The 25888-nt window shown below is 43.0% G+C and overlaps 2 protein-coding genes across 3 annotated transcripts; both read left to right on the top strand.

The window, feature by feature from the left end:
* The first annotated feature begins 1966 nt into the window (after positions 1 to 1966).
* On the top strand, positions 1967 to 3507 carry LOC105889277 (alpha-1D adrenergic receptor-like). The gene is made up of 2 exons (XM_031584422.1): positions 1967 to 2897; positions 3071 to 3507. Exons 1-2 carry the CDS (start codon positions 1967 to 1969, stop codon positions 3505 to 3507), a joined length of 1368 nt encoding a protein of 455 aa, XP_031440282.1.
* Positions 3508 to 8025: 4518 nt separating this feature from the next.
* nfx1 (nuclear transcription factor, X-box binding 1) lies at positions 8026 to 25503 on the top strand. Of its 2 annotated transcripts, XM_012815082.2 has the most exons (24): positions 8026 to 8209; positions 9761 to 10834; positions 11181 to 11342; positions 11700 to 11777; positions 12066 to 12171; positions 12597 to 12668; positions 12824 to 12963; positions 13306 to 13405; positions 15147 to 15364; positions 15617 to 15714; positions 15903 to 15933; positions 16046 to 16128; positions 17611 to 17719; positions 17862 to 17981; positions 18191 to 18270; positions 18539 to 18772; positions 18890 to 18963; positions 19795 to 19896; positions 20144 to 20185; positions 20328 to 20423; positions 21076 to 21142; positions 21493 to 21638; positions 21990 to 22094; positions 24735 to 25503. In XM_012815082.2, exons 1-24 carry the CDS (start codon positions 8188 to 8190, stop codon positions 24808 to 24810), a joined length of 3435 nt encoding a protein of 1144 aa, XP_012670536.1. In that variant the 5' UTR covers positions 8026 to 8187; the 3' UTR covers positions 24811 to 25503. The 2 variants fall into 2 exon arrangements, with proteins under 2 accessions (XP_012670536.1, XP_012670537.1); XM_012815083.2 differs by lacking the exon at positions 24735 to 25503 and having other exon boundaries at positions 21990 to 22098.
* The last annotated feature ends 385 nt before the right edge of the window (positions 25504 to 25888 follow it).

The raw sequence follows: 25888 nt of genomic DNA, 5'->3' as shown, positions 1-25888 counted from the left end.
TACTGGTATGAGCTTTATGCTCTATAAGAGGTAAAATGAGGTGAGATATAATTTACTCCCAGTATGTAAATGGCAGACACCCAGCAGAGAGCGGAGGCCATGTCACATCATATTGCCATACAAACTCTTACACATACACATGGGTTGGTAAGAAATGGCTTTTATGGTGTATGGCTTTTAACCCATGGGCAGACATGGGCTCCCTGTGCATAGATAATTGTGAGCACTTAAGTTATTGCTATTTTTCTCCTTTATTTACTACAACATTAGCTCTTCAATGGCCTCTCTTTATGAGAGCTTACCCTCTGTCTACCTAAGAATTTACAAATAAGAACCGTGGTTCCATGGACTACGATTGCTATCCTCCAGTGATTCATGGATGATGCGTCTTAAAAGTCATAGGACCGTTAAACGCAAGGATGCGAGCGTTGATGTGTATAAAACACGCGCGCTGCGATTCACCTGGCACCTGCACGCAGTAGAGATGCAATGCAACCAGCCAGCTGTTGCCGCAGATGCGGTTCTAATGGTGAATGTGCTGTGGGTCTTGTTCCGGGAGAAATAATATCTACATGAGCAGTGGATGCGCCTGTGCGTGCACATGTGCCCGGAGGACGACTGACAAGCAGTTTCACAGTCATGTTTCCACAGATTTTGCCATGACAGCTTTAAATGAGGTTGCGGCTAATAGACCGTCATTAAAATAAAAATGTAAAAGCTATCGTGCTCTTTTCAGTAGGCCTATTATAATCAACCAAATAGCCTACGTCACTGGAAAATCATCTCACATTTGCTGTCGTAATACAAACAGGATAGTATACAGTTTACCCGTCAGACTACAAGGCCTAAACAAACTGAATTATGAAACCGTTCTTACGTGCTAATTTATCCGAAAAGCGCTCTCCACCAGCTGTTCAGTGCATTGTGCTGAATGGGATCATGCATAGGTAACTTCTGATATGATAAAGCGTGTCTTGCTTCTGAACACCGTCTTTATTATGCATAACAAGCGCACGTAGCCTCCAAGACATTGTGTCATGCATTACGGAGACTAACAAAAACCGTCGGCTGCATTATAATACAAGAAGCCAGTAGCCTACCGATTGCCATTGTAATTTACATCGTAATGATCTCCACAGAGTCTCGTGTGAAAAAAATATTCAGGCTCTATTTTCATTTTTTCCACATTTTACTCTCGATGCCGACGAAAAATGCAAAGCACAGACCTGTGGCCCTGCCAATCACATAATTTCACCCACGATAAAGATCTTTAATAACAACTTAAAAGAGACATTGCAAATATGTATGTTTATGAAGGGCCTTGACTCGGCAATTTAATCAACACATATCCTTTTGAAAATAACAAATGAGCACTCCAAGACTCTAACTAATGTCATAAACTAAAAACAACACAATGTAATGAAGATACAAATCTAAACGAATTTAGTAGAATATTGTATATGAAGGCTGTGTTCCAGACGGGTTCTTTCCTGGCATTTTAATTAACCTGGTTTATTTGACGCTGCTCAGATATTTCACCTGACAGCATAACAAGAACACGTACTCGCACATTTTGTACAGCCTAGTTCTTTAATTGTCTGACCAAATATGTAAGATTTTGTCGCCCCCTTTTGGAACGGGTGTATGTGAGAAGGGAGCTGTGCAATAGCGATGATCTGCAGTTTCAGCAGAGTTCCAGTCGGGAGACGCGTCCTCCTCAACAACACAGAAAAAGTAGCCGTTAAACTCCGACATCATGGAACATAATTTCACATGGGTGAGAAAGCTTTAGTTCTTAGAATAATTTAAGTAATGTAACTTTCAGAACCTTTCAGATTTTGTTTATGTTGTTGAGATATTAACTTAATACAACTGTTATGTGTTAATTTTTCACAAGGCAAAATTCTTTGATCAGTTTTGGTGCAAGAAGTCTACTTAATAGGAACAGAAATTGCGTGTTGACGCCATGACTGACAAAGAAGTAGGGGTGACTGTTATCAGTCGAATCACTGGCCTGCCTCATCTGCTTAGCAACAGCAGTGAAGAGTCTTACACCCAATGTCCCTACCTGGTACTGACTGCTCAGAGCATGGGCGTGGCATCTTTACTGGCCATGTTCATATCACTGGCCGCTTTTGGGAATGCGCTGGTCATCCTGTCAGTGCTGTGTAATCGCCAGTTACAAACAGCCACCAACCTCTTCATTAGCAACCTGGCTGTGGCAGATCTGCTCCTCAGCATCTGCGTGCTGCCCTTCTCGGCCACGCTGGAGGTGCTGGGCTGCTGGCCGTTTGGCCGCCCATTCTGTGACATGTGGGCTGCGCTCGACGTGCTGTGCTGCTCTGCGTCCATCCTGAGTCTGTGCGCCATCGCCGTGGACCGCTACATCGGCGTGCGCCACTCCCTACAGTACCGGTCCCTGGTGACCAGGCGCCGGGCCACCGTGGTTCAGGCCTGCGTGTGGACGGTGTGCATGGCCCTGTCAGTGCCACCGCTGCTGGGCTGGAAGGAGGCTCGCCCACCAGACACCAAGATATGCACAGTCACTCAGGAACCCGGCTACGCGCTCTTCTCCTCAATGTTGTCCTTCTACCTGCCTCTGGGCGTGGTGCTGGTGGTGTATGCGCAGGTGTACGTTGTGGCGCGCAGGACCACGCGCTGTCTGGAGAGGGGGGTGAAGCGTGAGCGCCAGCAGCAGGGGGGGAAGGCGGAGGTGGTGCTGAGGATCCATCGGCGTGGTGCCGTGTTAGGGGAGGATATATCCGGGGGGGCCAGAAAAATGCATGCTCGTGTGCTGCAGCGCTTCACACGGGAGAAGAAGGCTGCAAAGACCCTGGCCATGGTGGTGGGGGTGTTCGTCCTTTGCTGGCTGCCTTTCTTCATTGTACTGCCACTGGGTAGGTACGCTATAATATGTAATGTAATATCAGTAATTTCAGTGATGTATGGATGCATGTACATACACATGTACTGGCATCAGGGAATCATGTCCACTCTGAAAAACCCTGAAATGTTTTCTGTCATCTTTTTGTGTGTGTGTGTGTGTGTGTGTGTGTGTGTGCGCGCGCAGGTGCCATGTTCCCCATGTTAAAACCAACTGAAACAGTCTTTAAGGTGGTCTTCTGGCTGGGCTACTCCAACAGCTGCATCAACCCTTTCATCTACCCTTGCTCTAACCGAGGGTTTCGTCGAGCTTTCATAAAACTGCTTCGGGTACCGCTGACCTCTAGGAGGTCCAACAGCTCTTCCCCTCTTTGTGTCTCCATCAGGAATTACAAGAGCAGAAACCCTACCCAAACGCCACCCCTTCGAGACTCAGTGCCTCTGCAGATTACAGGTCTCAACCTCAACATTCTGCTCAGAGGGGCATCATTATGGCTGCAGGAAAAAATGAACACGCTGACCAATAAAATCAGTGGCAGATCACATCCAAACAGGACCCACAACTCAGAGGAAGGAAACCTCAATTCTGTTTCAATGGTCATTTTTAGTGAGTCGACAAACTGAGCAACAGTTTTGTAGACAGAGATCCAAACACAGAGAGTGACTGGGTTGTATCACTTCGGTCTCAGTTTTATACGTAATGGTACTGACTGTAATCATATTTCACTGCCTTGTAAAATGTGAATGGCATTAATTGTTTAACTGTAAATCAACTTCACATATAAATTAATTAATCTTGGAATTCTTGTATTTTATGAATGCAATTAGCATTACAGTTGTCCAACACTCCATCATACTTTATCTGTAGGTCTGACTATATCATCATACAGAGGGGTTGTAAGGTTCTTTCTATATCATAGAAATAGAGAATAATGAACTCTGCAAACCTGAAGTAATACAGTGCCCCAAGCTGTGAAAGGAGCTGTAAAATCCTGACTGTATGTCGGCACACACACACACATCTCCACCAGCAAACGTGTGTGTGTGCGTGTGTGTGTATACGAATAGGTGTGTATTTGTGAGCATGGACTCATTTCAGAGAGGATTTAGGGAGGATTTAAAGTTTTACTGAGATAATTGAGGCCAATTTCACACAGGGAAGAGCCTTGTACCAAGCCTGACAGAGAAGATATCAGTCACTTATACTTCCACACAAACACACACGCGCATAGGGGTGCAAAGCACGTATTCAAAACACACCCAGACAAGCCCAACGACCCAAAAAATAGAAGCCAATAATCAGCTTAGTCATTGAAACGAAGCACATTTGATCTCATTTGATCTTTTACACATTCTATCTCCGTGTGTGTGTGTGTGTGTGTGTGTGTGTTTCTGAGTATATGTGCGTAGGGAAGAGAGAAAGTATTAAAAGGGATAATAGACAATAAAAGTGCTCTCTTCATTCTCTCCTCAGGTCTACCTGACCTACATATTTTCGTCAGATGTCTGAAATACATCTTACAAAGATCTGTCACACACACTCTCCATTAAACTCTTGTGTGTTTAGTCTCTGCTCTAGAACCCACACAGAGACACACTCTCTGTCGTTCTGTAAACCACTGAGATTAACACAAGCCAAGATAAAGATCAACAGGTTGGTAAACATAAAGGGAAAGGGAAATATGAATCATTAGATGGGGATAGAAGCATGTCGCTGGCAGGGGTTAACACTATGCTTGGAGAGGACAGGCAAAGTCAGGATATGTATTAGTATTTTGTAGCAACGTTGCATTTTCCTTTTGTTATGGACGCAAACTGTAGTTACTCAGAATAACCCAGAATAACCTCTCCACTCACACCCACTGCCTACCCAATAACGGCTTAACTAATATTGGCTAATAATACTGTTACAGTTCCAGATCCACACTGCAGAGACTTATATTCATGACATAACTACATTAGCAGCTTCATACTGGAATTCCAAGAACACATTACTCAGCTAGGGAGACTATACAAGCCAGACCTAGTGGCAGCCAATGTCCTGTTCATATTGTATATGACAAGAATAGTGGAAAAAGATCATGCTTAGGCAAGGTTTACTTACTGGTCAGAAGCCACACAATGAGTCAGTGCATATGCACTATGCTATCAGCATGGTGTCATCTTACTCCATATGCCTACAACAAAAACATGCTGTATAATGTCACTGTATGGATGCGTAGACACTGTTATATGCATTAATAATAGCCATAGTTCGTCCCTTTTTTTCTCTCTTACACACAAAAACATGTCACAAAACACTATGGTTTCACATATATTTCCTATCTTTCAAATATCTTAATGTTTGAAAGCTGTCTCTATGTTCACAATAGCTTAAACATTGACCTAATGCTGAAATAATACAAAGAACATGCTGTTAGATTAACCCTTTACTCCCATTACCGAGAAAAGCCCTAACTTGCTCCAGCTACCAAAGTTTTAAAATACTGCCCCCATAAATCTACCTTATCAAATACTAAAAAGCGTTCAGCAACATTGTTTGAAGCAAAATGTCCTGTGTTTCCCCCCAAAATAAAAAAAAACATTAGGAAGACAATTATAAACAACAGCCCCCAGGTACTCGATTACAAATCTGTCACATGCAGCCATGGCAGCTCAGTGCTCCCTCAGGAAATTTGTTTAAAACAGAGTTGGCTCCTCAGCGATGTAACGGAAAAGGAACGTAAACCTGTCACGAATAAATTAAACACCATTATTTATGATAAGTCAAAATGTGTTTTAAAAAACTACCAAGTTTGACAGCTTCATCTGATAACGCAAAGTGCTCCCAGCACTTTGGGCATACGCACACTATGTGGTGTTATGCATGGAAACATGGAGGCTACGTGGACAACAAGATAAAGAAGGACAGGAAAAATTAAGTGACAAAAAGAACACCCTAACACATCTTTATTTAATTAATTTGCAGGATTAACACCTCTGAAAAAACATTTAGTGATTCCATGGTGTAGGAAAAGTTTTCAAACCTCAGTCCAGGGTGGGCAGTTGCTCCCCAGCAATCTCATATTGGCATCCCTGCTATCTTTGTAAACTGATGAATCATTCAGTTAATTTTCTGGCAATCTGTTCAAGAATGCATACCTTCAGAATGCATACCAACGGAGGACAAAGATCACACATTGAATAATATTTGACAGATTTAATATATTTGTATCAGTAGCCAGACTTTTGAAGGACCTTAAGGTAGCTTTCTAGCCTTAAGTGAAGGCCTACCTGGCAATGATACTCATTTGTAGACCCAGCAATGGTCAAAGTCCTTACAAGTTGACAGCTGGGATTTTTTACCAACATACTGTCATCATCTATAGATCCGTGAGCTTGTTCACTCATAGCTATCATGCTCTGAAATCTTCCAGATCCTCTAAACAATGTTCTGTGTCTAAGCCTTTGCTGTTAGATACCGATACAATTATATTGTTCTTGGCGACATCAGCATGCATGTTGATAGAAATTGGCGGTAAATCTTCAAGTTCCACTTGTTTTAACACTTTTGGTTCAGGGGGATCTAACACAAGTTATAGACCTACGAAAATCCTGCAACCAAGAAGTGGTTTAGCATGTAACAACCACCAGAAACAGAAAGTGGCAACGTGTTCACTTTGTGACTCCTTCTGCCAAGCCAGGACTGTGCGGCCTAGAGTTTTTTGAGCGCACATACAAAATGGGCAGAGGACAGGGAAGGAAAAATTCCCTGAATTTGTACTGCTTAACAGTAGATCAGATCAGTCTTCTAGTCTACTTCAGAGAACACGTTCCTTGGAAAGATTATTGCTTCACTGTGAATCGGCGAAGTAGTAGAGCATCACCTGGTGGTCATAGGTCTGAAATTGCAAGAGGTTTACAAAACATCGAAAACATACATTCTATATTTTCTTAATTTGGATTTGGACTATTTCTGGGGAATGTTTTTGAGGAATCTGTGGTGGAAGGGAAAACAATGATGAATTTTGTATATGAAAGCACTATCCAACCACGGTCACTTTGGTAGCCTTTTATGGTTATTGTATATGGTTAAGGTATTTAGCTCAAAGCGTTGTTCAAAGCAGCTTACAAAACATTAGAAAAACATTAAAAATACAAATTGAAATGTAAAACAATGAATTCATAATAACACAATAATAATAATTCCAAATATCAAACCTATTATTATGTTTAGAAAGTATGCCTCAAACAAGATAACTAATTAGACAAGATGATGTTTTAAATGTTTGAGTTTGATGTTTTAAAAGGGGAGTTTTTAAATGCTTTTTAAATGTACCAAGGCTGACACTGGAACAGACAGTAGCAGGTAGATAATTCCACCACCTAGGTACCACGAACAAATAGAGTCTTGACTGCGATATCTTGCTGCTGAGGCAAGGCAAAGCCGACAAACGCGCATCAGAGGAGCAAAGTGGTCGAGAGGTTGAATAGCGCTGAATTATGGCATTTAGATAAACTGGCACCCTTCCAGTGACTGTCCTATAGGCGAGAGAGGGATTTAAATTGAATTCTCGTATTCTGTGGCTCATCAAAGTCCAAACGCGCTGCCGCATTCTGTAGCATATCATCTGCAATGCATGCAGGCTGGCCCGTTAACATGGAATCGCAATTGTCTAGTTTAGAAATGACCAGGGTCTGCTCAAGAAGTTGTATAGCGTATTGTGTGTATGTCTGATCTTCCAAATATTATAGAGTGTAAACCGACCAGACCTCAAGACTGATGCTGCTCTGAGAGATTAAGTTGGTCTTCAGATATAACACCCAAGTTTCGTGCAGTTTTAGTTGGAGTCGATGAAGATGAAACGAGATGAATGCTATTTTGTGGGATAGCCGGATAGCTCAGGTTTTGAAAGATTGACCTGAAGGTGTCGACGTTCCATCCAAACGTTTAGCAGGGTAACCCGTCTGAGAGGTTGTCCTAATAACAGTCAACATGATGGTCAGGGTTGAAGTGTTCTTCCATTGTCAAACATACTGTAAAATAACAAGATATTTCTTCAATTCGACACCAGTGTCCTTTACACCAACTAGGCCTACAGTACAAACAGCCAATGACATAAGAATCACATGGACTGTCGTCAAATATTCAGGGCTTGCCATTGGACGGCGTGTGGAAAGTAAATTGTGTATAAGGAAGTTGTTGGCTTTCAAACCACGAGTGAGAAGTACTGTTGTATTTTTAGACTAAACAACGTAAACCCATAGATCAAAGAGAAAGGAGCACTGCTGAGCTGGGGCAGGGCCGCAGTTCGGCGTGATTGAATGGCCGAAGGTTCTGTTACTGGTAAAGTTGGTTCCAGTTTTAGTTGTTCGTCAGCTAGGTAATTTAGCTAGCAGTAGCTTAGCCTAGCCTGCCTGTTATACATCCCAGCTAGCCGAACTGACAGTAGTTATGTTGCTTTTGGGCACAGTTTACGTTAGTTTGCCAGATACGTAACTTTATTTGCGTCATACGTTTACAAGGCCCTCAATATGTGTTGACTAACGTCATGTTATTTGTTCCTATAAAGTAGCCCATTCGTTTACTTGCCGGCCTGAAATAAGTTAAAGTTAATGCTAACGTTAGTTGTAATAGCTAGGATATGCAGCAAGTTGTCTGTTTAAATAATGTCACTGCCAGCTTGATTGTCCCACCTTTCATCTCACTAGCCACAAACGACAGCTAAACTTACGTTAAGTTAACTGTTACCGAAACCACAGCGTCTTATATAGTGAGTAAAGTGTTTGTAGTTATGTGTAAAGACCTCGATGTTTAATGACATGGCTGAGTTTGCTTGCAACGTGCAAAACAGCAAACTCAAAGTCTTAGCTTGTCAGGCTACATTACAACTTCTTGCCTCAGTACTGTGTAACTGATTCGTTACTACTGTATTGTAGAATCTGCCGGTAAACGTGTTAGCTAACTTGTTTACAACCATAGCTGAAAATGTGTGTGACTGTGTGTGAATATTTTGGTTGTGCGTGCTAATTACCTTTACCATCTAGTGTAACTATGGGACCATAGAGTGTTAGGGAGAATCGTCATTTTGTTTGCTGTGGAATAGCATTTCTGCAAGTTCCGTTTTTTTTTAAGAAAAGTCCCTATGAGAGAATTAATGGGTTTTTGGAAAATCGACAAAATAACGCCCATTGAAGCTAAATAATTTTGAGAGAGCCCGCATTTCTGTTCAATAAAATGCATGTATATGTCGTCTCCCTACAGACTTATCCCATTATGTCTCTAAAGTATTGGTGCTAGCTACTATCGCTCGATAACAGCGAAAAATAACGGACCACAAATCAAGTCACTTTGCTAGTGCGTCATCATTTCCACAAGCTGAGCAGAAGCTACCATAGCTAGTTTTACCGATCGGGTATCACAGGTGTTCACAACAACAACGCAGTTAACTTCAGTAGCGATAAACACACTGATTACTTAATGATTTCATAGCCGCAATCTGTTGCATAGAATACATGAGATGTTTTAGGCACTGGAGCTGTAACGTTAAGTTCCATAAGAAACCGCTAGGTGTGAGGTTAAGAGTTGTCTGTAACCATGGATACCACTCAAGTTCTTCATGTTGCTTGAGCCAAGCCATGTTGTCCATCCTTTTTCTGCTTTAACATATCGGTACCAGCATCTTTATTTTCACTAGACAAGACAACAGTTACAGTTACTTACAAAAGACCGACTGATGACTACATTTTAACCCCCCAAACCGTTTGCCTACGTTTGCCACTGGCGTTATTTCGCTCACACCTTATTTTCGCCGTTTTCATTTTTTTTAGGAACTACTACTCATAGGGAGTAGTATTGTAAAATATTTGTCACAACTGTGGTTCTGTTCTGTTGCAGACACTCTGGAACTAAATCCAGACACACCAGAGTTTGTTCCACGCGCGAAACAGAACCAGCATCGCTCCAAGAGGGGTCGGCCACGTTCAGATGCCGAGCGGAATCGAAGTGATCACCATACAGCCCCGCCGCCTCAGCAAGCCTTCTCCTTTAACACTAATCATGAAGGAGGAAAGCCTCATGGACATGAAAACTGGACAAGACCTCCTGATCGCCATTACTCTCCTCAAAGAGATGACGGCAGGAGAGGTAGAGGAAGGCCAGGGAGAGGTGGTGGAGGAGGAGGAAGCAGAGGAAATGGGAATGGTAATGGTAATGGTAATGTTTTTGAGAATGATGGTGACCGTACTGGTCAAGGGCGTTCAAGGGGGCAAAATCCAAGATGGCACAAGCCAGGGAATGGTAGAGGGCACTTAAGTCGGAATCAGGGAGATGTCCCAGTCTCAATGCCAGAAATGCCACCCATTTCCCAAACTGGCATTGAAGAACCGCGCTGGCAGAAACCCTCAGTGGTCCCAAACAACACAGTGATGGGCAATTTGGAGCTCCGCGACACCCGTCCAAAAAAAACTCGAAAGTTCAACCAAGAACCCAGGAGAGGGCGTGGCGAGAAAAGTCCAAGAGGACCCCAAACAACAGACCGGAATGAGAACCAGGAGAACTGTGACTCTGGAAGGAACTGGGCCTCAGCTGAGCCTCCAGAACCAAGACCCAACTCGGACGAGGATTCAGGGCCTCGGAACCACAAGGGTTGGAGAGCTCCCATCAGGAATCCTCCAGGTGAGACCAGGAAGAAGCCCCCGGACCACCGCTACTCTAAGGACAACTGGAGGGAGCATCACACAGCAGACAAGGGGACACGGAGAGGAGACAGGGGCCAGAGAGTGGCTTCACCCCCTAGGAGCCCCCTCCCAAACCCAGAGGAGCCCAACTGGAGGGGTGGAGCAGGAAGAGGTCAGGGCAGACGTACCCCACTGCAAGACAGAGGCCAAAGACACACAGGGGGACCTGACCCTAGACCTGGGCACAGGAGACGTGTGGATCATGTGCCCAAGAGCAAAGAGACTCAAACAGGTGAGACAGAGAGAGAACGAGTGGCTAGTCGTACGAAAAGAAGACAGGCCATGACTGATAGTGAGAAGTGAGAGATTGGTGCGGGGAGGAATGGCTGCTCCACCCACAGTGTCACTGACAGAATGTTTAGTTTAGTTAAGTTTGCATTTTTATCAAAAGTATTCTTACCACACTTGAATGTTTGGAAGATTTTTCAGTCTTTTGACTGTAGTTGTAATATGTCACCAAAGTTACCTGTGTCAGCATACTATCACAAACGGCCTCTCTTGAGACCCATGTCCCTGTTATCATAGGGCATCTATACATTCCTGTGTTAATTGAGTGTTGTGTTGCAACCTTTGGCCAGGCTGTCTGATTGAGCAGCTGACTGAGGAGAAGTATGAGTGTATGGTGTGCTGTGAGGTGATCCGCGTCATGGCCCCAGTCTGGAGCTGCCAGAACTGCTTCCACGTCTTCCACCTCAACTGCATTAAGAAGTGGGCTCGCTCACCTGCCTCACAGGCCGATGGTAATTTACGGTTCAGCTATCACTTCCCATGTATACTTAGTCGGATTAGGAAAATTGTTGAGAATGATGATTAACAGTTGGTTACATTGAACTTGAAGACGCAATCTTTCTCTTAGTTAATGCCTTAAACGCTGATGGAAAAGGTGCATGCTTTGTAATAGTTTTCATCAATAATAAATTATAGAAATCATATATTATATTAAATTATATAACTATTTCTTTATATGTAATAACTGAAAAACAGCTGACTTGTCAGCATTGCTGTAGAGATGAGAGAAGACTATGAACATTTTGAAGAATGTGTTTCCTCGCGGTATATGTAGATGCATCAGTAAACTGCTCATTATTATTCCACAGATGGAATCGAGGGATGGAGGTGTCCAGCCTGCCAGCACGTGGCATTCAGAGCGCCGAACTCCTACACATGCTTCTGTGGTGAGAGCTCTGTGCCCCTGCAACAGGAACATCATGGCTTTGCACAAGAGAGGCATATGGTTTTATTTGAAAGTCATCTTCCTGTGTTTTAGTTTGTAATGCATGTATACCGCATCAACAGAAAAATGAAATCGAGTCTGTCAGGAGATGTCTTTGAGCACTATTGAAAAATATTTTGGTTATAGCTCTGATGTATTCCTACAAATGTTAGACAGCCCTGCATGTTATTAAAGACTAAGAAGCTTTCATAACCTGTTGTTTCACCATTATGGTCGATGTGCTAAACAGGCAAAGTTACAAACCCAGAATGGCAGCGGAGTGAGATCCCACACAGCTGTGGCGATATGTGTGGAAAGAAGAGGAGTGGCGCAAACTGCAATCATCCTTGCAACATGTAAGCCCCTCCAACCACAGCTCTGCTGTATTGGCACAGTAGCCCATGGAGTAAGGCTGAAACATACATGTTACTGCTTATCTCATTACATATAACTGCTGTTCTACTCTTATGATTACTAGACTGAGACATTAAAGCTTTCATTTTTTGGTCACAAACAAGAAAAAAAGAAAGAGATCCATTCTGTTAACGTGGGTGTGGTAGGGGTGGTCACACTGTTTGCATTAACTCATGACTTTGCCTTGACTGACTTCTCTCTTATCTTCACGTCACGTTCTGTTTCCATAGCAACATTTAGACTTATGTGTTGTTTATGAATTGTCGATAGAAAAGATGAATGGCAAAACTCTTACCTTTTTAACTATGCACAGCCACATGCTGCCCCATGGTACCTAGATCTAACCCTGTGCCTGCCTCATCCACAGCCTCTGCCATCCGGGACCATGTCCACAATGCCCAGCCTTTGTGTCTAAATCCTGCACCTGCGGAAAGACCAGGTAGCAACCACATTACTGCAAGCCCACAACCTAGTCATCTTCTGAGGCTTATTATTGTGGCCTATTCTAACATGTAGGAGGTGCTAAATGTATTATTATACCCCACCCAAGATGTGGTTCTAAGGTGTTTGTTTGTTTGTTTGTTTTTTGTGTAGCCAACTGGTACGTTGCAGCCAGACAGTGGCCATTCGCTGTGAGGAGGTGTGCGGTGCTATGCTGACCTGCACCGAGCACACCTGTGCCCAGGTGTGTCACAGCGGGCCCTGCCAACCCTGTCAGCTCCAGGTCCAGCAAGGTGAGAGAACACTCCCACTGTCTGCCTTCACACTGGTCCAGTCCACTCGGCTCTCAGCCTCTAATACATTTTCTAGCTGAGTGGGTTTGACTGGAGTAAGTTGCAGTCTGGTATCAGTAGTGAGGTCTGTGCTGTAGATATCCTGCCACTGATATCTGATCAAACTTTAGTTTCTAGTAGAGGCAACATTTAATTTGTTTTAGTCACTGTGTGTGTGTGTGTTCTATGGTGCAACTTGAAATAAGTTGCATGGACCAGGTAGTATGTAGGTGGAATCAGCAGCAGCAGCAGCAGCAGCACAGTTCTCCTCTTACCGGTGTTTGTCTCTGTGTGTGTTTGCAGTGTGCTACTGTGGCGTGGTGTTCCGGGAGGTTCCCTGCGGTACTGATAAGGAACACTTTGACGGTTCTGGACACTTCACCTGTCAGAAGCCATGTGGAAAGTGAGTGACTGCACCACAACAGACTGGGCCCCTTGCCCTCCAAAACGAGATGCGAAAGAATGTCTTTATTGTTTATCCTCATGATCTTTCCTTCAAAATATTCACAAAAATCTAACCTTTAATTGAAGTAACATAATTGAAAGAAACATTAAGTTCGTATAGTGAAACAAATATTTTTCTCAAAAATATGTGTGCCACAATTATTGTGGCACGGGATCTGAGACCATTCCACCATACAGTATCTCTCCAGATCCTTCAGATTCCGAGGTCGACGCTTGTGGCCTCTCCTCTTCAGCTCATCCCACAGATTTTCAATGGGGTTTAGGTCGGGGGACTGTGATGGCCATGGCAAAACCTTTATTCTGCGGTCGGTGAACTATTTTTGTATAGATTTTGAGGTGTGCTTCGGATCATTGTCCTGCTGGAAGGTCCAACCACAGCCCATTTTAAGCTTCCTGGCAGAGGCTGTTAGGTTTTCATTTAATATCTGCTAGTATTTGATGGTCCATGATACCATGTATCCTAACAAGATGTCCAGGGCCTTTGGAAGAAAAACAGCCCCACAACATCAAAGATCCATCACCATACTTCACAGTGGGTATGAGGTGCTTTTCTGTATGGCTATCTTTCTGTCTACGCCAAACCCACCTTTGATGTTTGTTGCCAAAAAACTCTATTTTGGTCTCATCTGACCATATAACCCGGTCCCATTGAAAGTCCCAGTAATTTGGCAAACTGTAGGCGCTTTAGTTTGTTGTTGATTGACAGCAGAGGCTTTTTTCTGGCAACCCTCCCAAACAACTTGTGGTGATGTAGGTGGCATCTGATGGTAGTTTTGGAGACTTTCTGACCCCAAGACTCAACAAACTTCTGCAATTCTCCAGCTGTGATCCTGAGATTCTTTTGCCAGTCAAAAACATCCTCCTCACGGTGCGTGGGGTCAGTGTACACACACGTCCTCTTCCAGGCTGATTCTTAACCTCTCCTGTCGCTTTAAACTTCTTAATTTTTGCCATGATAATGGAAATGGGTATTTTCAACAGTTTAGAGATTTTCTTATATCCATTTCCTGATTTGTGCAGATCAAAAACTTTTCGTCGCACATCGTCACTGTGTTCTTGGGTCTTTCCCATAGTGATGAAAGACTAAGGGAATTTGGCCTGTGTCACCTCATATTTATACTCCAGTGAAACAGGAAGTCATGGTTGTCAAGGTGAACTTAAAGATGTAAAACATGACTGGAAATATACTTTAGTTAGATTTTAATTCTAAGATTTTCTAGGGGTGCCGATAATTGTGGCACACATGTTTTGGAGAAAAATATTTATTTAATGTCAAAACATCTTTTTTTTAAATAATTTTACTTAAATGAAAAGGTAAGATTTTTGTGAATATTTTGAGTGAAAGACAAAGAGGATAAGCAGCAAAGAAATTTTTTCATAGCCTGTTTTGCTCATATTCACTAAGGGTGCCAATAATTAATGAGCGCACTGTATATATGTAAGGCAGGCAGTTTCATTCTAAATAAGCCCAAACCTGGTTCTTTGTCAGATGTAGTAATTGATAATACTCATTCATTCATACCTCTTATCAAATTCTGTTACCCCTTCTTTAAATTAGTCCTTTCTACTCTTTCTTTCTCCCATCCTCCATTTTGAACTCCTCTGTAGAAGCAGTACAGTTGAATGCCCACATTGAGTAAGGTGTAAAGCCCCATGTCTCTTCTGCTCTCTGTGATCAGGATGCTAGACTGCGAGAGTCACCGGTGCCAGCAGCTGTGCCACGCTGGGCCGTGCCTGTCGTGCCCGCGTTCGCCCCGACTAGTGCGCACCTGCCCCTGTGGCCAGACCACCCTCAGCAAGCTGCTGGAGCTGGGCTACCCAGAGAGACACTGCTGCAGCGACCCCATCTCCTCCTGTGGCAAGACCTGCGGGAAACCTCTGCCATGCGGCTCCACTGGTGCGTGTGCACGTGCGCGTGTTTCACTGACAGAGTGATAAGGAAGGGAAGTTTAGAGCTCAGACCCCATCCTTATGTACTTTGAAAGACTCAAAGATTGTATCACTGTGTTCCATTAAAGACATTTTTGTGTGTTTGGGTTAAGGGGGGGGGGATGAGTGTGGAAAAAGTGTGACCAGGACAGAGACCATATGTGTCTCTAAAAGAGGGTAAGTGTGTATAAATGAGTTTTGTTTGGATTTCTGTCTGCAGATATCATTCACATGTGTGAGAAGCTGTGCCATGAGGGCGTGTGTGGGCCCTGTTCCCTCACCTCCACCATCAAATGCCGCTGTGGCTCCAAGACCAAGGTGAGCCTCTGCTCTGCTCCCCAGTCTGACCCCACCATGCTCTGCCAGAGCAGTCCCTCTCACCTTATTGTTTGGGGTAGTTGCAGCCAGGCCAGTCTTTCATCTGGCTTTGACTTCACATTGCGACATTTCACTCTTCTATTCAGCTCAGTAATGTTCCATTCCGTTGTCTCTCTATCCTTTTTAAGGAGGTCCCATGCTCAAGTATCCAAACAGAAGGTGTGTTTTCCTTTTAAATCATTTTTAGATGTACAATAACAGCAGGAACACATTTCTTTATGACTATTTTCATGATTTAATTGAATGCTTGTCTATTGGTGCCTTCTTTCAGGCGACATGAGTTTTTCCTGTGAAAAAAAGTGCAGCAAAAAGCGTTCCTGTGGCCGACACAAGTGTGGGGGACTGTGCTGTGTGGTGAGTGTCTATGGTTGACTCGGGGGTTAAATAATAGTAATGAATGTGTGTCGCCACAAATATAATCAAAGGGGCATGAACCATAGAATTAGAAATATTGTTATCTATGGGATGAACACATCTGTCATGTCCCACCAACCACCCGGGCTATTCCAGCAGTGGTGCTGTTATACAGTTTTTGTCAATTTTTTTTGCCTAACCTCACACAACTTTTGTGTTCCCTTTGAGAACGTGAGGTAACAACCTTTATTGAGTGGGAACCCAAAAGTATTGTGAGGAAATGCAGAAATATTGCGAGTGACAAAAAACTCCTTATTGCCACTGTATTAAGTTGTAAATGATGGAGTATGTTCCTTTTTAGTGTTCTGTTGCACATTAATAGTAGCCTGCTTTGTGAAGTTAAATAGCCAAAGGTATATTCAAAGTGTTCAGAGTTTAGCATTTGTTTACACATTATTTTTTTTTTATTATGAATCATAAAAATATGCATTATTTGGTTTAACTAACCAATGCATGGAAGGGAAACAGAAATAACTAACTAACACAGAATTATTTCTTTAGCTGTGAGATTTATTTCATCATACAACCTACAGTTTGCTGTATCCATTCTTCTAGGTTTCCTCATTCAAACAGAACCGATTTCACTTCCGTGTTTTTCATACTTAAATTCCCCCAAGTGACTGTGGCAGGACCATTATGAGATTAAATATAGAGGGGATTTTGTGCTTGCACGCTGTATTGTCACTTAAAAGCTGTTAAATCACATTCGGCAGTTCATGAATGCCATTTAAATTATTAATTAAAAATAAGATTTGAATGAATAGGTTTTTAATAGTTTTTATGCATTTAATTTCATTTGTTAATTGATTTTCTATGGCTAGTAATGTGCTCCATGAGGCAGAGCTTCTCTCCTCTTAGGTGCTACGGCTGGAGTAGGTAGGTAGGCTGCTCTGGGCTCTGGAAGTGAATGTGGTGCTTAGGAGTGGGTGGTAGGGGTTGTAGCCATGGCTTCAGAAGTAATTGTACAAACACAAGAGGGGAGACTTGTCTTGTGCTTATTAAATATGATAAATTCATTGATGAGCATTGCATTTCTTCAGAAAATGAATGGTATGTTTTAGTTGTACAGAACAGAAGTAAATAGAAGGAAAAAATAATAACTTGGCCTCACTGAAGCAGTACAATCTGTTGTCCACCTCTTGTCTGACCGGCACCCTTGGTCATTCATTCACAATGGGCATCAGGGACAATATCGTCTGTTGACAAGTCAAGTGGACAACTCTCGAGCTGAGTGATCTGCATATATTTCATGCAGCATGCACACAAAGGAAACATTCCTGTGCTAAATGAAAGCATATGTCCAGGGGGGAATTGGTTCATGGTGAATCTTGTTATGTCGGTAGAAAGTAAATTATTGCCACATCTTTTGGATTTGTTTACTTCTTGACTGAACATGGTTGTTGTGTGTCTGTTTGTGCGCAGGACATGGAACATAAGTGCTCTCTGATCTGTGGCTATAAACTCAACTGCGGTCTGCATCGCTGCCAGGAGCCCTGTCACCGTGGTAACTGCCAACCCTGCTGGCAAACCAGTGAGTTCCAAGACCCAGTCCTACGGCTCAGCTCATGTCGCCCAAACCAGACAGATTTTTGTGTGACGCCCCTGTGTGTGTGTGTGTGTGTGTGTGTGTGTGTGTGTGTGTGTGTGTGTGTGTGTGTGTGTGTGTTAACCAGGCTTTGATGAGCTGGCGTGCCATTGTGGGGAGACGGTGCTCTATCCGCCCATCTCCTGTGGCACCAAACAGCCTGAGTGTAAGAACCCCTGTGCCCGGCGGCATGAATGTGACCACCCAGGTACCTGATCAGACTGGTCATCAACAACCTTCAGAAATGTTCACCTCAACTTTACTTACTGCCAAAGTACTGCAGGGATAATTGTCTATTGCTGTTCAGGCTCTAAGAGTGACCTTGCGTGAGGTACAGCATGTAGGAATATAATTTGAGTGTATTTAGTGTATTATAGAGAAATCTTTGTATTAAACTATTTCTTTTTTTTCCCTCAGTTTTCCACAACTGCCACAGTGAGGAGAAGTGTCCCCCTTGTACCTACCTCATGAAGAAGTGGTGTATGGGGATGCATGAGGTCAGGCTTTAGATGTCCCGAAAGGAAAGCATTTCCCCATTAATTGTACAGACCAGCATCCTGTTTGACTGTCAGTGGAATCTTTTCAGTGTCATCATTTTCTAACCTCTCCAGCTCTCTGGACACTCTTACCACCCCTATCCCACTCACCACATGTCTCAACTCTTGCTCTTTCTAGCTCTATCTTTCTCCTAATCTGTCTCTTGTGTTCGCTCCGCGCTTATTTCTTTTTCTCCATTCTTCCTTTCTCTCCTCTCACCCCCTTCAGCAAAGGAGCAACATCCCGTGCCACCTGCAGGACATCTCTTGTGGTCTGCCCTGCAACAAGCTGCTACCCTGCGGCTCCCACCACTGCAAGCGCATCTGCCACCGGGTAGAGTGCCAGGCCGAGAGTGAGCCGTGCCGTCAGCCGTGCGTCATCCCCCGGCCCGAGTGCAGGCACCCCTGCACCGCACCCTGCCATCAGGGCAAGCCTTGTCCACGGAACACCTGCACCACCAAGGTTTGTTGTGGCGTCTGTGTTCTAGGAATGCCTGATGATATTAAGCTGTAGTATTTGGGCATGAGAAGTCCGGACTGGTTGGGAGGTGGTGATTTTATGTGTTACTTTGCCCTGCAGGTGACACTGCAGTGTGACTGCGGGCGCAAGAAGGAGACAGTCTCGTGCACAGAGGCAGCAAGCTCTTACCAGAGGTCAGTCAACACACCTGACCTGGGCTATGTTTCCCAAAAAGACTAACTAGTTCGTAGAATCCCTCTTACGATTCATCTTACAATCTCGGAGTGTTTCCTTCATTATATTTTATTGTACTCAACCACCTTTTTAGGTCTTTATTTTTTTTATTAAACTATTTTAAGCTCAAAGAAATATGATTAAACTATGGACACATAATTAGCATAGTTATGAAATTATATATTGGCAGTTGTTACTGATTCCATTTGTCTGAGCTTTTTTTGGAGGGCGGGCATATTGTAGCCTAGGTGACAAGTTGGTGCAGAAAGTGGAATATTTGGAGAACTAAGTTCCATCAGAAAAAAACAGACAGTAACAGGCATGTAGCCTATACAACTGGTGCTGCATCAAAATCAGCTTGGGTAGGCCTAATATGTCGACATGTCATGCCTACTCGGAGAAGGTTTATTCTGAAGTTAGATATTAAGCAGAGGTTAACGTTTATTCGCTTATCAGTGAATTAGCATGTAGGTCTTATGAAGATCAAAAGGCAGCTGTGACGTCACCTGATATCACCAAAGTAGGTGATACTTCAGCACTGTTTACATGGGCAGCGTCCATTATGTACTACTAAAGAGCAGGGCACGCGCGTTCACGTTACGTAAAAAAATAACATTCGGACGTAGACTCGCTCGTAGAGAACACTCGCACCACTAAGATTCATCGTTATTGGGAAACCTGGCCCTGAGTGTTTCAACTTTCGACTTTTCCTTTCATATCATTTTGACTTGATGTGTGCATCTTTCGATGCTCCCTCCTATATTGATAAGACTGCAACTTTTGTACCACAGGTACGCTGCTATTGCTATGGCAAGCAAGTTGTCAGACATGCAGCTGGGAGACTCTGTGGACATTGGGCAACTCATTCCCAAGAAGGAGTCAAAACAGGCCAAGTAGAGCACCCCTCTCTTCTTACCAACACAAACACAGACCAATTATCTGTCCTATGGGTGGATTATTTACAGATAACACAGACTGACACAAACCTACTATATAAGTCCACTAAGTTCACATACAGGTTTCAATTGAGTAGTAGCAGAGAAAGCAGAACTACTGTATGATCGAGGTAATTCAGTGAAATGAAACTGTCCGAACTACATGAAGGGTGTGAATAACTCTCATGTGTGGTGTGTTTCTCAGGTTGGAATGTGATGAGGAGTGTGCCATGCAGGACAGGAACAAGTAAGTTGTGGGGACTTTTCATGTGCACTGGTTCCTATGTGTGAATTTGTGGGTGTGTCTGTCTGCTGCAGTGTAAGTCGACCGGTCACAAACCTATGAACTGAACAAGTGTACAGTCTAATGTTCTCATTTCTGTTTACAGGCGATTGGCTGAAGCCTTACAAATCGACCAATCGGTTGATCCTTTTAACAACAGATCCACATCCAAGTACAGCGACTCTCTCAAGGAGGATGCCAGGTCATTTCCCAGTTGATCTTACTATTACATCTTTAGGGCCAATGATTTTCCGTTTCAAAAAAATGTTTTTCCGTTTCAGCTCATTTTGTTCACCCTGAGGTAGATTGATGGCTTAAAATGAGTGAATAATATGTGCCCTTCTTAGATTGTTGTTTGCCAGCCATCAACAGAACAGAAGACTAAACATTTTTTGTTTTAAATGCGATTGGGAAGACGAGCGCGTGAATGTGACTGAATGTGACTTTAGCGGAGGTGTGTGGGTCAACGGTTGAAAAGGGGGCGTGGTCGGAGCGGAGTTCAGGGCAGACGTGACATTTTCTCAGTGGTTTTGTTCTTTAATTAATGTTTGTTCATCGTTGTTGTGTTTATTTGAAAGAAATATAGCCTTGCAGCCCAAAATACAGGGGAATTTGGGCGATTTGTATGAATAAAATGATGTTTCCGTTTCAAAGGTGCAATTCCGTTTCAAAGTGTTCATTCCGCGAATTCCGTCCGTTTTCCGTTATCGCGGAAAATCATTGGCCCTACATCTTTGGAGTCCTGGATAATATAAAGAGTGCTTTGATGTGAAGGGAACATCAGTAATGCTTTATAGTACATTGGCAGTTACCACAGAAACATTGATGTGGCATTTTATCTGTCTGTTATACAGAAAAGAATTCAAGTTTGTCAGTGAAGTTGAAGTGGTAATCAAAAATCTAGTTGAACTGGCAAACAAGGTAAGGGCAAAGGGTACATTTATTTTTATACATACATACATTTATTCATTCATTCATTCTTGTGTGTTTGAAAATATAGATACATTTTTTCAAACTTTTACAGTATATAAAGCATTATCAAATGTATTATATTTAAAAAACATGGAAGATATGCTTTCTTGGGAGACAGATTCAAATGTAATGCCTAGAAAACATCTTGAATAAGGGTAGTGTCATGTGTTTATGTACACACTTAACAAGTTGTCCATTACTAGTAGGGTGGGGTTGAGGGTGTGCTGTCTGTTGTCTGTCATTAGAATATATGAAAACAGTTAATTAAGTATTTATAATATAATTGATGCCATATGCAGGGCAAACAACCGAAGCGGTGCCACTGTTTTGCGCCCATGAGTAGGGACCACCGGCGCATTGTTCACGAGTTGGCCGAGGTGTACGGCGTGGTGAGCGTCAGCTACGAAAGTGAACCCAAACGCAACGTGGTCATCACTGCCATCAGGTGTGAACCTCTACAACGCAGTCCAAATATGTGTATTCTTTTCAGAGTAAGAGAAGCACAGTCAATTACAATACAGATGTTTTAGTGTATATTACGTTTTAATGTTTATGTCAGTCATTTTACATTTGTTTTAAGATTATTGCTGCTCTTCCACTATGCCAGGAATCTAGAATTATTCATCGCAGCATCTCAATTTATCCCCAATACCTTCTGATGTACTTTCATCCTTGGCACATTTTACTATGCCTGTGTAATGGCGTACACACAAGTGTATCATGCATAATTAGCTGCATGAGAGTTCATTGCTATGTTTCCTGACCTAGCTTTTAATCTGGCGAATGTTGTATCTAGGGGAAAATCTACCTGCCCTAACTTCACCCTGATGTCGCTGATCGAGAGGGAGACCAGCGGCAGAGCCCCCCCTCCCATTGCCCACATCAAGCAGCACAGCAGCAAGTAAGAGAGCACTCGGCCACTCAAAGACGGCTCGGCCACTTAGTCAGTGTGTTTACATGATGGTATAATTCGAATCTTGCTTTAGTCAGACTATGCTATCTTTTGGGGCAACTGCTATTATCCCATTATACATGGTAGTGAATAAATCGAATCATTGGCCGAAAGCATGTAATATCCGATATGATAGGTGGCGCTGTTTTCATTACAACTAGTGGTGATACAGCCATTTCCGCTTGACCTCTTCACCACTACCAATAACAACAACAGTTGATTGAGCATGAATCGCGTCTGTTCATCGGTCCAGAAATGCGTGTTGCCTCTTGGGTTGTTTGTTTGTTTCTGCTGGGCCGATGTGTTTATAAGTTACATTATTCAAAGGTGAAAGATAAAAGGCGAGAGAAACGCACGCACATTCACACACGCACGCAAATAATGGGTTACAGCCTAAACGCATTGCCCTTCTGCCAGTTGCATCAAATTGTTTTAGTACTTCTTCGCTGTCGATTTCCAAATCTGTGTGAATATTCATGAGAGCAAGTCCAGTCAGTCTTTTGTCAGTCATCGTACTTCGTAGATATGTCTTAAGACGCCTCATTGTACTGAATGACCGCTCAGCAGACGCTGTGGAAACGGGCATTGTCAACAAGACCTTCAGGACGCAATGCATGTTTGGGTAGAAATTTGCCGAACTTTCCAGGGCTTGATAAAGTTCACTGCGTTTTGGCTGTAACTCATTTAGCTGTTTCCAGCTCTGTATCTGCATCGTCAACGCTGGGCATTAGTTGTCTGTACTCCGATTTTATAGTTTCCCCATTGTAATAAATATGCGTTCATGATATTTTTTTTTCTTCTCGCGTAGCAGAAGGTACGCACAGTGTGTACGGCTGCATGCGCCACTGGAACTCTGTGCAATTAATACAATACATAATAGGCTAATTGATACAATATCTCCTCGTTTGAGTGTGGTTGTTTGAGTGCAATGGGAGTGTATAATCGATGTTGTCTATAAAGGAAGGTATTGCAACGGGAAAATATCTCGATCCACCTGTCACGTCTCTGTCTTTAGAGGGCAGCGCCAAATAACCGAACAAAACTCAACTCACGTATGCCTCACGGGTGCAATACCAAATTTCATCATATTTGATAAAATGAAGGACAAATTAGTTGTGAATAGTATCACCGAGTTTGACAGGTATTGGTCAGGTAATAGCCGAGTGACGGCTGATTTGCTTTCTGATTTGACAGTACTTATTCGTGGGTTTTTTTCAGCGCCAGATAACCGAACAAAACTAAACTCACGCTTGCCTCACGGGCACAATACCAAATTTCATCATATTTGATAAAATGAAGGACAAATTAGTTGTGAATAGTATCACCGAGTTTGACAGGTATTGGTCAGGGGAGACGGCCCAGTGTTCCGAAAGCCCGATATTCCGAAATCTCAATATTCCGAAAAATAGTCCCCCTGGCAAAATTTAGAAATATTTTAAGTGGCACAAAACACACACAGCATTTCGTTTGCACAGCAGAGCGGAGACGCTAACCGGGCTATCACGCATAGAACTTTTCCTAGGCAATATTTGTTAACTTAGCCTACTCTGGTTTTGAATATGGGGTAGGCTACCACTCATGCGAAGGAAATCACCGGCAGATTGTCGCAGGACATTACGCAGATCTTGTGAAGCACTGACAAAGCATGCATGCGTTGGCAATCATAAAAATATTTTTGTATCATGGCGATGCAAATGCATGTGTGTATAATAATATTCTGAATTAAAGTTAATGCTTGTGAAATAAAGGCATTTATATGTTTATGATTGTGTGATTCATTGGGATGTGTATGTGGGCTATAGTGGTTCACGTTGCTGTGCTCACAATTTCGGAACAGCGGGCTGTCGGAATAATGGGCTTTCGGAACATTGCCATGGTCAGGTAATAGCCGAGTGACAGCTGATTTGACAGTACTGCTGTGTGTTTTAAGCAAATAAAATGTGGAACGTCCTTATACGTGTTTAAGGAGGGGTTGTAAAGGTGCTCATATCTTCGGACCTCTTCTGTTATGTTTGTTCATAATCAACAAGAATAAGCTTGTGAGACAGTCTGCAGGATATTCATAAAAAAACGTGTCATTAGTATGAACAGTTGAGACAACGTATCCCTCTTTCGTCTTCCGGGTCACGACCTGGCAGGGAGGGAGGGAGGGAGGGAGGAGGGCGGCGGGATCTCAAGCATGCGCAAAGACGCAAAGTCCAGTTCCTAATCCAATTCACCGTTACATGCCGCGATAGTCGAATTATCAACCGGATCGGATCGAGTTATCCAGGGGTGTTAGTCGGATCGTAGCACATAGTCGAACAAAGGTGTTTACATGAAACGGATAATTCGATTTCAGTTCGACTAAGCCAGTTATTCGAATGCATGTAACCACGGCCAGTGCTGTCAGCCTCAGGTAGAACACCAGTGACTGCAGAACTCAACCCTTTGGTTTGGGAGTTGAGAGTTCAACATCGTTTAGAAGAAGGGAGATGTTTAGTGTGCCAGCTCTTTTCCCACATATCCCACAGGTGGTGGTATAGTTTAAGGCATTCCTATTAAATGTGTTTAAATATCTCTCTCTCTCTCTCTGTGTGTGTTTTGTAGGAGTGACACTAGCATTAGCTGGCTTAAACCAACAAAAGAAGAGCCTGCCATTGATTACTTTGATGTCCAGGACTGACAGGGAGCCACAGCTGGCCAGTCAAAGTGACCGCTACTCAGAAGACCAAGAAAGTTACAGTGCACCAATCCGCAGTCCGCTACCTCTATGGTAATGGCAGACCAGCAGATAGTATTCTCTGTAATCCTTTCAACACCCTTCAGAACTCAGTGGGAGAACTAACATGTTTGATTGATTGATTGACTCTTGATTGACTATTATTTCTGAATTTAGTGAAGGTGTGTTTGCTAGATCTGACATGGATACCAGTAGAGGTTTTTATTAACTCCTTCTTTTTTGACTGAGAACCTGACTGAGAAGTCGAGGATGCAAGGCCATTCATATCGTCCTTCATCACTAGGTGCGTTCTAGTGGAAGTTTAATCAAATTACCATTTCACCCCTTAGAGCCACAATCAATGAATTATCAGTGATCACAGAAAGACTACATTTCATTTACTTAACACAAAACCCCATGCTTTGTTTTCACACTGTAAATGAGGAAAGAGTCTCAAGAGAGAACCGGTTATTAAGCTCTTGAATGTTGCCGCATGTCTAATTATTATGCAATTACCCATGGAGGGTTTCAGTGGTGAGTAATCAAGGGTTTTGCCAAGAGTGACCACTAGATGGTGGTAAAGAAATTTGCTGTGCAGCCAACGAGTGTATATGAGTTATGTCTGTAAACTACATATTAAAGCAATTCTTGAAAGTGTATGTGTGTTCATCAGTATTTCTTGCATAGTGTTCTCAATCAGCATGTATTAGTAGAGTACACAGAGTATGTTTATGAGCTACTAAGTTTTGGGAAACTGCTTTCTCCTAAAGACTACTGTGGTAAGTCCTTCACATGATTTAAGAAACATATGAAATGTCCAACTACCCACCCCCACCCCCCCACATGTCTTTAGTCGCCCCTTTGAACTATAGTAAATAGTTTGTATTAGACTGATTATAGAGGGAAAGTGTATGGGGGCTACAATTCCTTTGATCAAGCCCTTAAATAGATGTGCTTTCAAGAAAAGTCATCCGGAGTAAACATACAGAGTTTGGCGCAAAAGAACCCGGGCTCCACTAGACACCTGCATTTGCCAAAGTGC

The sequence above is a fragment of the Clupea harengus genome, chromosome 17 (genome assembly GCF_900700415.2).
Source record: "Clupea harengus chromosome 17, Ch_v2.0.2, whole genome shotgun sequence".
Classification (NCBI taxonomy): Eukaryota; Metazoa; Chordata; class Actinopteri; order Clupeiformes; family Clupeidae; genus Clupea; species Clupea harengus.
The sequence above is the reverse complement of the archived record's forward strand: the minus strand, read 5'-3'. Positions and strand labels throughout refer to the sequence as shown.

What these genes read in the sequence shown, in the direction of transcription:
- LOC105889277 (XM_031584422.1), top strand. Translation starts at nt 1,967, where the DNA reads ATGACTGACAAAGAAGTAGGGGTGACTGTTATCAGTCGAATCACTGGC. An exon ending in CTTCATTGTACTGCCACTGG is followed by an intron (nt 2,898 to 3,070) that starts GTAGGTACGCTA and finishes GTGCGCGCGCAG; the next exon opens with GTGCCATGTTCCCCATGTTA.
- nfx1 (XM_012815082.2), top strand. Translation starts at nt 8,188, where the DNA reads ATGGCCGAAGGTTCTGTTACTG. An exon ending in GCAGCAAGCTCTTACCAGAG is followed by an intron (nt 18,964 to 19,794) that starts GTCAGTCAACAC and finishes TTTGTACCACAG; the next exon opens with GTACGCTGCTATTGCTATGG. An exon ending in ATCAAGCAGCACAGCAGCAA is followed by an intron (nt 22,095 to 24,734) that starts GTAAGAGAGCAC and finishes TGTGTTTTGTAG; the next exon opens with GAGTGACACTAGCATTAGCT.